Below are 12,040 nucleotides of genomic sequence, written 5' to 3'. Positions count from 1 at the left end.
AAAAGAGGAAAGATCAAAAAGAAAAAGTGGTGTTGGATCTCTGCACACTATTGAAAGGGACAGGGGGAGGTTGCATCTGATATATTTAGACTGGCATTGCAAAAACTAATTCATTTAACATACGGTGAAGCCTATCCAGAGCCTTCCAGTAAGGGGAAACTTTCAAATCAATAAAACTGGGGTTCCCCGCTTCTTTGTGTTGTTTTCAGATTACACTAATTTCTGGCTAAAACAAGGCAATACAAGAGAGCAACATATCTGTTTGCAATACTTAGTTAACCTCCAGTAAAGTTTCTTTCCCATTACTTTTGCTTCCCATCTCTCCCCACAAAGCATTAGACTCTCAAGTTTAAAAGAGGCACAAGCACCCAAAGACTTACCACATTTATCAGCCAAGTCTTCAAACTCCACATTGAAAGAGTGGCCATTGTTGACTATGTTTTTGGCTGTAGATGGGTCATAAGTGATGCTCAGTGGCTTCAGTGAGGAATCGTACTTAGCAGACTTGGTCTGAATGTCAATCGGTGACTGGCGATCTCCATTGGCAATAGGGAATACCTCATGCCAGGTAGAAGGTCCTAGAGAAGGGGGGGGGAGGAGAAAAGAAACCACAATTGAAGCCCCAGCACAGACTGGAGAAAGACGGCAATTGATAACAAACTCAAAGGAGGCCTTTAATGCTGTAAGTGCAGCTGGGAGGCTTTAACATTCATCTCATCAATATTGAATATGAGGATGAAGCAATCTTGGCCAGCTGGAATTAGACTCTCTAACTGCCAGGCAGAGAGAAGTATTGTTGGTGGCGTGGTACAGGGAAATGAGAACCTCTAAGCAGAGCACTGTTTTGATGGATTTTAGGTCGAGGAGGGGCATTGAGAAGTATCCCAGAAGAACAGATTATCCTCTTCCCTACAGTGAGGGTAAGGAAGGGTTTACTGAACTCCGAAGAACACCTCCATTGCCTTGCCAAGCACAGATCTAGACCAAAGGACAGTAGATTCTCACCTGCTTTCCACAAATGTTCTCGTGGCAGAGAGAGGACCCTGCATGGGAACAAGTTACCCATCTCCCATTTCTCAAAGATGGGGGAAATGGGAAGGCAGGAGCCTTTACCAATCACCTTCTCATACTCAACAGACAACTTTCCTCTTCTAATTCAAGGGGACCCCATCTAATCCACTATGGTGTGGAGCTGGGAAAGGAATACTGCAGGTGGTTTCAGAACTGGGTGACAGGAACCTTGACCCTAGGATACTCCTAGGAGTGACCAGAAAAGTCACAAAAGGAACCATTGAATTGTCTGGTTTGAGGCACTCCAGTAAGAGGATATGGAGGGATTGTTCCCAGGCATCTCAATGGAAAGGTGAATATAAAGTCAGACTCAAGTCTAGTTTTGAAACATACAGCATAGGTGACAGTGCAAGTCTGGAGAGTCTATGGGCAGGGATATGGAGACAGGTCCCCTTTTCTGGCACACCAGAGTTCGCCTTATAAGCAGTGGTCTGGAATGTTAAAACAGTCCTGGAGCAAGTTGAACCAAACGGTTCCTCCGGTGCTGGCAGAGCCATTGGGGCCAAGGGGTCACACCTGGGCAGCAGTGTTGGCAATGGGGGTCACCCAACCTACATCCATTGGCCATCACTGCCACAGCGCAGGGTTCCAAGACCAAGGGCCCCCTACAGCTCCACCAGCACCACAGGTCCAGCTCGGTCTCGGTCCCCCGTGAAGTTTCCTTATGAATTGAAAGGGCCAGTCGCCCATCTCTGCCACCGGCCAAGAAACCTTCCGTCGCTGCGTACACCGAGGTCCCATTCCTGCGCCGCGCATCCAAGCTCGCGTCTCTACTCCGCATTAACTAATGGGGAAGAGCTGCCAGCTGGATGCGGGGCACTCACCCCAGTTCGGGTCTGGGGAGCGCAGCGCAGCCGTGCACAGCGCCCGCAGCAGCAGCAGCCGCCGCCACGAGCGCCACGCCGAGAGTAGTGCCGGCGGCGAAGTGCGGGCGCCCCTTCGGGAGCACAGCCAGCCGCAGGTACCACGTCGGGGCAGGAAGGCGGGCTGGGCAGCGTGAGGCGCGGCGGCGCGGGCTCCTGTCAGGGCGGACCGACTCACTCGTGTGGGTCAGGCTGGGCGCCGGGGAGGCACTCACCGTTGTCCTTGCCGTAGCCCCAGTGACGGGACATGGTGATGGCTCCGCGGCGCTGGGGTTGGCGGTGGTGCTGCGCGCTCTCGCTCGGCTTGCCCGGTGGTGGTGGTGGCAGCGCTCCGGTTCTCGTCAGGGGCTTTTATAGGTTCCGGCCAACTCCATGCCCCTCGCGGACATCGCCGACGGGAGGGGCAGCGGGGAGGAGGGGGAGAGGAGGAGGAGGCTCCCAGCTGAGCGCCGCGCTCCGAGCCGGCCGGGGGGCGGGGAGAGGCGAGAGGGGAGGCAGCGGCGCGCGGGCTCCTCGGTGTGCTCTTGGGAGCCGCCGCCGCCGCCGCCGCCGCTCTCGTCGCCGGGGCTCCGTCTCCGTCACAAGAGAAGCCCCGGTGAGTTGTGCTCGCAGCAGCCCTCGTCCGCTCGCCGTCAGGGCGCGGTGGTTGCCCTCCCCCCCCCCCGGCCCCCCTGCTTTCCAGCCTTGTTTGCATGTGACCCTGGGAGGCTTCACAACGGAGGGCCTCGAGGACTCCCCGGACAGAATAGTGGCGGGAGATGGGGGAGGGTTTCCTTTGCGGCCACGAGTGTTTTTGCATCCCTGGCTTGTATCTCTGCGAGTCTCCGCGTCACTGTACCACCCGCAGGGGTTACCTGGGTCTCGTGTTCTTTCTGTTTTGTTTTAAGGACATTCACAGAAATACTGCAGAAGCTCACAGGTGACTTGTTTCAGGTGCATCAAGATGCACTTGAGAGCGCATGGCGTTGCAAACGAGATGCAACCGGTACTCTCTGCAGTCGTTTCCTTCTCAAGGGTGTCCTTGAAAATCTTCAGAGGCATCCTTGCAGCTTACTAAGAATGCTGTTCTGCTCCACTGCGAAATGGAGAGTGACGTTCACATTGGTTGATATTGGAGAAGGTTAGTAGCCAGGAGCTTTATCAGGCCATATACACAATTGACAGCCATACTATCCTCCCTGAAGGAAAGTATACCCAGGTAAAACTGCTAGGTGCAAGCGAACTGAGGCCAAATGTGTGTAACTTCAGCCTGACAGCTGCTTCTCTGCTGCAAAGTCTGAGCCTTGGGTGGAAGCAGTTTATAGAGAAGAAGTGGAAGGGGGTAGTGCTGGACTCTTCCTATAGGTGCCGTTTTCCATCTAATACTTCTGCTTCACCAGCCGCCCCACCCTCGCTCCCTCGCTCCCTCTCTGTGGCACAGGCACCCTTAACAAGGATGCATTTTAGGAAAAAACAGTTGAAGGGAGGAGGTTCAGGGGGAGAAGGGGGTTGAAAAATGAAGCTGTCCCTTCTGCAGCCACTTATCATTTGCATATTACTCCTCCGCAATAACTCTTTGCAGTACACCTGTGGCAGTTGGAATAATATGTCTGGTAAACTACGGTTCGGTTCTTCAATGCTGAAGGCCAATAGAGAGCACTGGAGAGATGCTTGTTAGTGATTAGCTTGGAGACTATATGAGTGCAGGAACAACAGTAAATTGGGAGGAGAAATGCTTCTCTATTCCTTGTATTGTCTAAGGATTGGTCATCTGCTCCTGAGCAGTAATGTGCCATGCTGAAGCTTATCCCACACCTTACAGAAATGTTAATTACTTCAGTTATATATAACTTCCTATTGTATCTACTAATCTCATTTTGTTCTGCATTAGATTCAAATGGGTAGCCTTGTTGATCTGAAGCAACAGAACAAAGTTTGAGTCCAGTGGCACCTTTAAGACCAACTAAGTTTAATTCTAGGTATAACCTTTCATGTGCATGACAGCTTATGCCCAGAATTAAACTTTGTTGGTCTTAAAGGTGCCACTGGACTCAAACTTCATACTTCATTAGTTTTTACATTTTGCTTATCTAATACTGTTGGGAGGGTCTCACACCCGTTTTTACTTGACTGACTACTCTTTTGGTTGGATCTTGTTTCTTTTTCAGTAGGCTTGTCTTTGTAATATTCCCCACCACCCTTGTGTTGTGCATACTGAACATTCTGACAGACTTACTGCAGTACATCTGATGAAGCAAGCATTGACTCACAAAAGCAGATGCTGAATAATTGCTTTTAGTCTTAAGGTGCGTGCTACTGTTCTGCTTTATTCTGTATGTTCGGGCTCTTGAGGTCTAGCAGAGCTTGCTACATGAATCCTTGTGATTGGCAGGGAGAGTTTCCTTACTTTGTGATAGATGCCTCTAGGAGTATCTGGCTGTAGAGTAGAAACTCAGCACTCAATCCAGAGGATTCACACAGTAAGCTTCATTACAGCAGGGGTTTGAGAAATAGGGCTGTCAAGTCAGTTTTTTCTCTTCTGTGTCCTCTTAGTGCTAACCATTATCTAGTAAGCTCCCACAGAAGGGAATATCCATCTTAAAAATGACAAATGACTGCATCTGTCATTACTAGCTAAAAAGGTATTATTATATTTTTATGCAAATTGTTTTTTATCCTTAATTTTGTTTGCCCATCTTAATAGCCTGTCTCCTCAAATAATCTGAAGTTGTGTCTTTCAATTAAAAGCCAACAACTGTACATGTATTACACATAGTTAGCCCCCGGAACAACGATTTAATCTTAAAGAGAAAATTTCCAATGCTAAGAGGTCTGCTGAAGAGAACTAAATAAAATGCTGGCAGAATGAAAAAAAAAAGATGGGTTGCATTGTTCACCTTTGTACTTAATTACTGCAAAGAGGAAATTTACACTGGGAGTAGTATAAATTGTAGCCACAAATGACTACTTGGCCAAGTGAAACAACTCATGGGCATGTGAGATTTCATGACTGGTTGATAGGTCAGCAGTTTTTAAATTATACACTATGGCTATTTTGGCTTTGGAAGAGTATCTGACAATAAAGAGTGCTGTTTCATGTGATATAGAATCATAGAGTTGGAAGGGACCATACAGGCCACCTAGTCCAACCCTGCTCAGTGCAGGATCAACCTAAAGCATCCCCGACAAGTGTTCATACAGCTGCTGCTTGAAGGCTGCCAGTGAAGGGGAGCTCACCCACCTCCCTAAGCAGCCAATTCCACTTCAGAGCTGCTCTTACTGTAAAAAAAAAAAAATTGCAGAAGAGAAGTACAATGCAAAATACACAGGTAAAGGTTAATAGACTGTAGGGCCCAAACTGAGTTACATAGAACATTGGCATAACATTATGGTGGATACCCACCCTGTAAAGTAGAATAAGAAGCCATTAGGCTTTTGTCTATTAAATAAAAGTGTGATTATGTAATTTATTTATTGTTCCTAATAGCAAAAAAATGAGTGAACTGAAAATAATTGGAAGAAAGGAAGGCATTTCTCAGAGCTCTTTGAAGATTATCAGAAATGCTTCACAGATTGTTACTGATTAACCACAATGCCCTGTTCTTTCCCATTTGCCTGGTTCTATTTAGACTGTAGCAGTGACCTTAAATGTACAAATCAAATAATGCAGATATGCACATGGAAAGCTAACTCCCATACTTTCGTGAAGTATAGCTGGCTACTGGCAGGTCGTACATCTTGTCACAGCCCTCTCTGCAGCAAGCAGCTGTTGTACAGAGGACCCAGTGGACAATGTAGCCATACAGGTCATGGAGCACTCTCAACAAACGTGGCCAAGACTAACCTGAAAGGCCAGATTGCTGCGTGGGCAGGAGGAGGGCTGGAGGAGGTCTTCTTCTCTCCACCCCCCCAATCGGGCAAACAGCCAGCAGAGGCAGGAAACTGGGGCGACCACGTTGGCTGGCTTCATACTAGCTGGGGGGGGGGGGACAGCTGATTGGTCTCATTGAATTTGGCAGGCTCTACGAAGTGATGACATAGAGCCTGCCTGGGAAAATTTAAGCAGCACTGTCAGTGAAGCACGGCAGTGCGATTTTCGTCAGATCACCACCCACCCTCCCTGGCTTTAAAAGGTTTTCTAAGTTCTTTGCTGTCACAGCTGGCGGTTTTACGCATCTGGCGTGGATCCTTTTCGGGGAGATGGGCCTGCTTGTCCCCCCCCCCCCTTTTTGGGGACCCCCTTAAGGGGTCTGGGGGTTTGAGCCAACATGCAGTAGGTCCATCTCGGGGGCTGTGCCCAGGCTCACCCCAGGTGTCAAATTGGTACCATGCAGAGGCAGCCGCCCTTGTGATACCAGTAGTATTTGTCACTCCCAGTTTTTTCCCTCAGCAGGCAGGCTGAGGGACGTGGTTATCGGGCAGCAGGCAGGTCGCTCAATTTTCCAGGATCCACCCCCATGCTTCGCCAGTGCTCCTTGGTCTGTAATCAATAAAAGCTGTGGGCTGTTTTTTATTCCAAAATTGTTGTGTGGTGTGTTTGTTGTGGACCTCCGCAGGACCTCTTCCCACTAAGCCCTGCACCAGCAAATAGCTTTATTTCCTGCCTAGCCTCCCTCAAAGGGTTTGTTGTAAATCTATTTTTGTAGAGCATGTCAGAACAACATTACAAGGTTGGTTGTTCAAGGACAAAGTAGAGTAGGCCTGTGCATGCTGCCATGAGTCATTTGGAAGAAGGACAGGATAGAAATGAAATATTCTCCTTTTGCAGATGCAGATTGACTCTCATGCATGCACTTGCTGCTGTCTGAAATGCCAACATAAAAAGAGAATCATTGCATATAGCATCGAATCACTTAAACGTACGCCCTTCTTAACAAGGCTTTATATTGCCAATCCTTACTGCAGCAGCAAGGACAGATTTCTAACCTTAATAAGTTCAGCCGAATGTTCTGTTTCATTTATATTCCACCTATCTTGCATCATAAAACTTAGGAGTTTGCATAGGAGCCCTGGTAGGTTGCTTGTCCAAGCATTAACTAACCTAAACCTGCTTATTCCTTGTCCTTAGCCGTTCTGCATAATTCTGATTCAATTAAACCTGAGAATACGGTTATATTTCATTCTCAAATGGCTTGGCTGACTCGGTGAGATGATTTATAGGCCTAATTGCCTTTCTGAAGTACTGGGTTGAAGGTACCACCTATGAATGTTTTGATTCAACAGGAAGACAGGAAGAAGGGATTTGATCAAAGAGTCTGTGATTGATAATTCATTAGCTATTGCTAGTCAAAGAAGCTGATCAGTACAAGCTCACCCTGAGTCTTAAAATCTCAGTCATTATTTCAGTGGGACATTAACCTCCAGGTGGAAATATTTAAGGTTTGGATTGCTCAACTAAGTTTGTGTCTCACTATCTCTGGCATACAGTATTTCATGTTGTATATATTGCCTGTGTAATACAGTTAAATATCATTGTGTAAATATACAAATATTTACGTGCGGGGAGGGCGGGGTATAAATGAAATAAAATAAATAAATATTCACAAGCTTTTCTGTATTCTTAGTATATTTTTATTATGAAAATATGTAGTTATAACAGTAATGTCACAGACAGAGGAATAAATCATCATGCCGGCTGTTGCACAGAGGAACCTAACTTGTAGTCAATAAATGCTGCCACATCCTCAGAGAAGTCCACCAAAATCTGGTATAGTGGTTAAGTTCACGGACTCTAATCTGGGAGAACTGGGTTTGATTCCCCACTCCTCCACTTGCAGCTGCTGGATGACCTTGGGCAAGCCATAGTTCTGACAAGAGCTGTCCTTGAAAGGGCAGTTCTGGAAAGAGCTCTCTCAGCCCCACCTACCTCACAGGGTGTCTGTTGTGGGGAGGGGAAGGGAAAGGAGTTTGTAAAGCTGCTCTGAGACTCTGAGTGAAGGGTGGGATATAATCCTCTATGCCAGTCCTTCTACATTGCGTTGCCACATGCAGAAATCATCACGGGGCACTGCCTTCTCAGTCTGTCCATTGGAATGGAATTTAAGGGTTGGATTGTGCCAGTTTTTTCACTCCGTCTCCTCTAATTCCCCTCTTTATTCCAGCCACCCGTTGCACGTGGGCTCTGTCCATGCAGGCCCCATGATCCCCAGAATAGTCAAAGGGACCCTCTCTTTCCTTTTTCACTAGGGGAAGAGCAAGTTGGATCCAATCTCATGTGAAGACCCACACAAATCCTCTTGCTTTGAATGAACTGGAGGTTGTACCATGGCTATGGTTGACTGATTGGACTGTGTACCTGTACCACAGTGGACCTGATTGAAAATACTGTTATCCTGAATAATGTTTATTGCATTCAGGCAGTTACTTTTGGGCAGGAAATGGTTGCGCAGGGGTAATGATGTTATGACCTGAACAGCCCCGGGGGGGGGGTCCTCTATGCCAGTCTTTTCCAGCATTTCTTTGCATATCTATTGAAGAACGACCAGTAAGCATTTTTTGTTTTGATAGCATCTTTATGCTCTGTTATTTTAGTAAATATTTATGAACACAAATACAGCCAGAGGCTCCCTCATTGCATTGTACACAGTTTTAATAGGTACCCAGTGTTGTGAGTTACGGGTTGAAGCAAGAAAAAACACTGCTGTTTTGAGAGGTCTGCTGAATTTTGCAGGCAGTGTATAAAACCCCCTAACTCCCTTTATACTTTGGGATACAGTCCCTTCATGTGGCACTGCTGAAGACCACATTGGCTGGCTACAACCTGCTCCTCTCCCATTAATTCATCCCTTTGGAACACCTCGGTCTGTCACCTGCTTTAGAGCATTCTTATCAGTTTGACTGTTTATCTCAAAGGCAACACAATTATTGATCTTTGGAATGCTGAGATTTATTTCAGCCCTTCATTTGGCTCGACAGCTTTATCATATTCAACAAATCGTGCAAGAGGTTGGTATCAGAAGAAAGATCATATTGGCAATGCATGTGACAATAAAAACTGCAATCCTTGCTCTTTAGGGATTCATCTGCCTTCATCAGTCCCTTTCCCCTTCCTCATTTGATGGGTTTTCTTTCATTCCCAGGAAATAAATTACTATTCCTACTCATCTAGTGGCAGCATAGAATTTGGAGATTTACACACAAAAAGAGGGATGTGAACTAAGGGCGTAGACTTTCCAATTTGGGGGGGGGGGCTGGGGCTGAGCCAGAGACATTGCTGTGCTAGATCCTTAAAAGAACTGGGGCCCAGTGACATCACAGGCCATTGTCACTATGGAGGCAGAACAATGTGGGATTTAGAAAAATTAGGGGGGCTGGGAACCCCCCTAGCAATGCCCCTGGGCTGGGCTAAACCCAGGAAAAGGTGGGAGTTGGCCAGTGGATATGGTGCTATCTCATTTTGAGGCAATTCAGAACAGTGCCCATAGCCATGACCCCAAAGAAAACACACAGTTATCCCACCTCGGATTTTATATACCTTGCCTTCCTAGCACGCTGCTTAGAAACTCTGTCTTAAAAACACAGGCATTCAAAACAAATTAATAATAAAACCCACATAAGTTTATAGGAAATGACTGCATTCCTGTGCATGGTTAATTTCTGCTCTTTAGGTTCAACTTGCAAAACACATTTGGCTTCAACAAATGATCTTCAGACAGCTGAAATACAACTTTGCAAACGGCTTATTTACATTTTTTAAAATTACAATAAAATCAAATAGCAGGAGAGTTCCAGGACTGGAATGACCACCCCCAGAGCAAAAGGAAATTTTAAAGGGCTTCTGATCTATATCCCCCTCCCAAAAAAACCCTTGTTTCTCCAGATAGGCTTTCTCATTGCTTCAGAGAAATAGCTCCCAGGGTGCCATTTTTGGAATTGTCCTTTTCTAGGGTTGCCAAATGGGCCCGGGGGGCGGGGAATCCCCCGCTTCGGAGCCCCGATTTCTGCCCCGGCAGCTGCATCACCGGAGGTGACGCGGCCACATTGCTGACGGGGGCGTGGCTGAGCTCGTCGGGGGGGGAAACCGTATGTTTTTCCCCCCCGACGAGCTCAGCCACGCCCCCAACATCAGCAACGTCGCACGTCACTGACCTCCCGGACACCGACAAGGCTCCCCCGCTCCGAGGGGTAAGTGGATTTGGCAACCCTATCCTTTTCTTCAATAGTTAACACCTCGCCATTTAAAAATTAAATGGAAATTGAAAGAAGAGCTTAGGAATGGCCGAATCAGCCCCCCCCCCCCGGAAAAACTATTCTCAAGGGTATAAAGACCCAAGTAAAATACAATAGCGACACACTTTTCCCCCCAAATGTAAACTGGAGCCAAGCAAGTATGTTGGGCCCAACAGAGACTTCACAGTCTGACTGTTAATACATTGAAAGTGGGTGGAGCCAGCCAGGGTTAAGGACCATACTATGTTTTCCAGCAGACACCAAACATATTCAAGGATTGATATGTTCTGGATATCAAAAACCTTAGTTATTAATCTAAAGAGTGCAAAGATACAACCAAAAATCTTTGCAGTTCACAGTTAACATTTACAATATTGAGTGTTGTTCAGAACTCTAGGCTAGCCGGATTGACAAAAATGGCCACCTTCCCTAGATCCATCCACAAAGAGACCTTCTTTTCCTGTTGCAAGGAATGTTATCAAATTTCTTTCCCCACCCAGGTTATGGCAGCTTTTCCTGTCTCCAGAGATCTGTCTTCCTAAAGACTCTCTAGCATTTGATACCTCCACAGGGATGTTCCCTCCTTGGAGAAGGAAGGGGGGAGGAAGGGGATGTTTAACCATCCCACTGTATAGCCCGCAAGCTCAATTAGCATTTGTAAGAAGGTGAGCCTGGAAGGTCATTACACACTGACTTCCTTCTTTCCAGCCCAGAGGAAAAATCCCAAATGGGGAAGTTTTCCTGCTTGCCAGCGTCTCACGAGAAAAATGCATTTCTTCAAAAATCCATTACCCCATTGACGTCTCTGAAGATCATTATCTCTCCTTCTTGAAAATCTAAAAGGGATTGGAAAACATTTCTTAAACTCAAAGGAGTTTGTCACTATTGCCTGGCACTGGTGTGACGTGAACACACGCATGGAGAAAGGGCTTGCCCCAGGGGCCGCCATCACACAACTGGGCCATAGTTTTCCTACAAAGATGCTGCTGCTGGGGGGAGGTGGAGCTGAAAATAAAGGGATAGTTAAATGTAGGTTGGTGGTTGGGTGGAAAGGACAGGAGGACGGGAAAACTGAGAAGCTGTTGTGGCTCAAGTGGTTAAGACGCTGAACTGCAGACCGGAAGGTCAGTAGTACAGCAGTTTGAGACCTGAGTGCCGCATGATGGAGTGAGCTCCCATCTCTGGTCCCAGCTCCTGCCGACCTAGCAGTTTGAAAGCAAGAAATTGCAAGTAGACAAATAGGTACCGCTTCAGTGGGAAGGTAACAGCGTTCCATGCACCTCGGCATCTAGTCATGCCGGCCACATGACCATGGAAATGTCTTTGGACAGCACTGGCTCTTCGGCTTGGAAATGGAGATGAGCACTGCATCCCTAGAGTCGGATTTGACTGGCTTTCGAGCAAGGGAAACCTTTACCTAGATTTTATAATAATATACATTTACTTCACATTCTAAGTCTGCGTAAAAGTAAGTTTCTTTCTAGTGGAATTGCATAGCTAAAGCAGAGGATTGTAAATAAAGGCAATTAAAACAGAAACTACAATTATGTACTCTTAAACAAAAAAGCCTGCATGGGTACCTAGTGTTTGTTGAACTAATAATCCTGAAATAATTGGAGAAATTTTGGATTACTTTAAAGGGGCAAAATTCTCCTTTTTTGCTGTTTTGTGTGTCAGGAAAACATCTTTAATTCCATTGCCTGCAATGGAGAAGACTGAGGGCTGTGCTTGGCAGCACATGAAGAAAGCAGTCCAGATGGTGCAATAACGAGAGCCAGTTTGGTGTAGTGGTTAAGTGTGCGGACTCTAATCTGGGAGTTTGATTCCCCACTCCTCCACTTGCACCTGCTGATGTGACCTTGGGTCAGTCACAAGCTCTGGCACAGCTGTTCCTGAAAGAGCAGTTTGTGTCAGAGTTCTCTCAGCCCCACCCACCTCACAGGGTGTCTGTTGTGGGG

The 12,040-nt window shown here is 46.8% G+C and overlaps 1 protein-coding gene across 1 annotated transcript in view; it reads right to left on the bottom strand.

Annotated features, from left to right (window-relative positions):
* The window catches only part of CA2 (carbonic anhydrase II), a 21,080-nt gene extending 18,745 nt beyond the window's left edge, over positions 1 to 2,335 (bottom strand). The window contains exons 1-2 of the mRNA XM_015425469.1: positions 2,150 to 2,335; positions 381 to 578 (exon numbers count right to left, since the gene is read on the bottom strand). Coding sequence (XP_015280955.1) covers positions 381 to 578; positions 2,150 to 2,183 — 232 coding nt within the window. The 5' untranslated portion in view covers positions 2,184 to 2,335. The remainder of the gene's footprint in view (positions 1 to 380; positions 579 to 2,149) is intronic.
* Between the last annotated feature and the right edge of the window lie 9,705 nt (positions 2,336 to 12,040).

The sequence above is a fragment of the Gekko japonicus genome, unplaced genomic scaffold, assembly GCF_001447785.1.
Source record: "Gekko japonicus isolate JY-2015 unplaced genomic scaffold, Gekko_japonicus_V1.1 scaffold372, whole genome shotgun sequence".
In the NCBI taxonomy this organism is placed as follows: domain Eukaryota; kingdom Metazoa; phylum Chordata; class Lepidosauria; order Squamata; family Gekkonidae; genus Gekko; species Gekko japonicus.
This window is presented reverse-complemented; position numbering and strand designations above follow the sequence as displayed.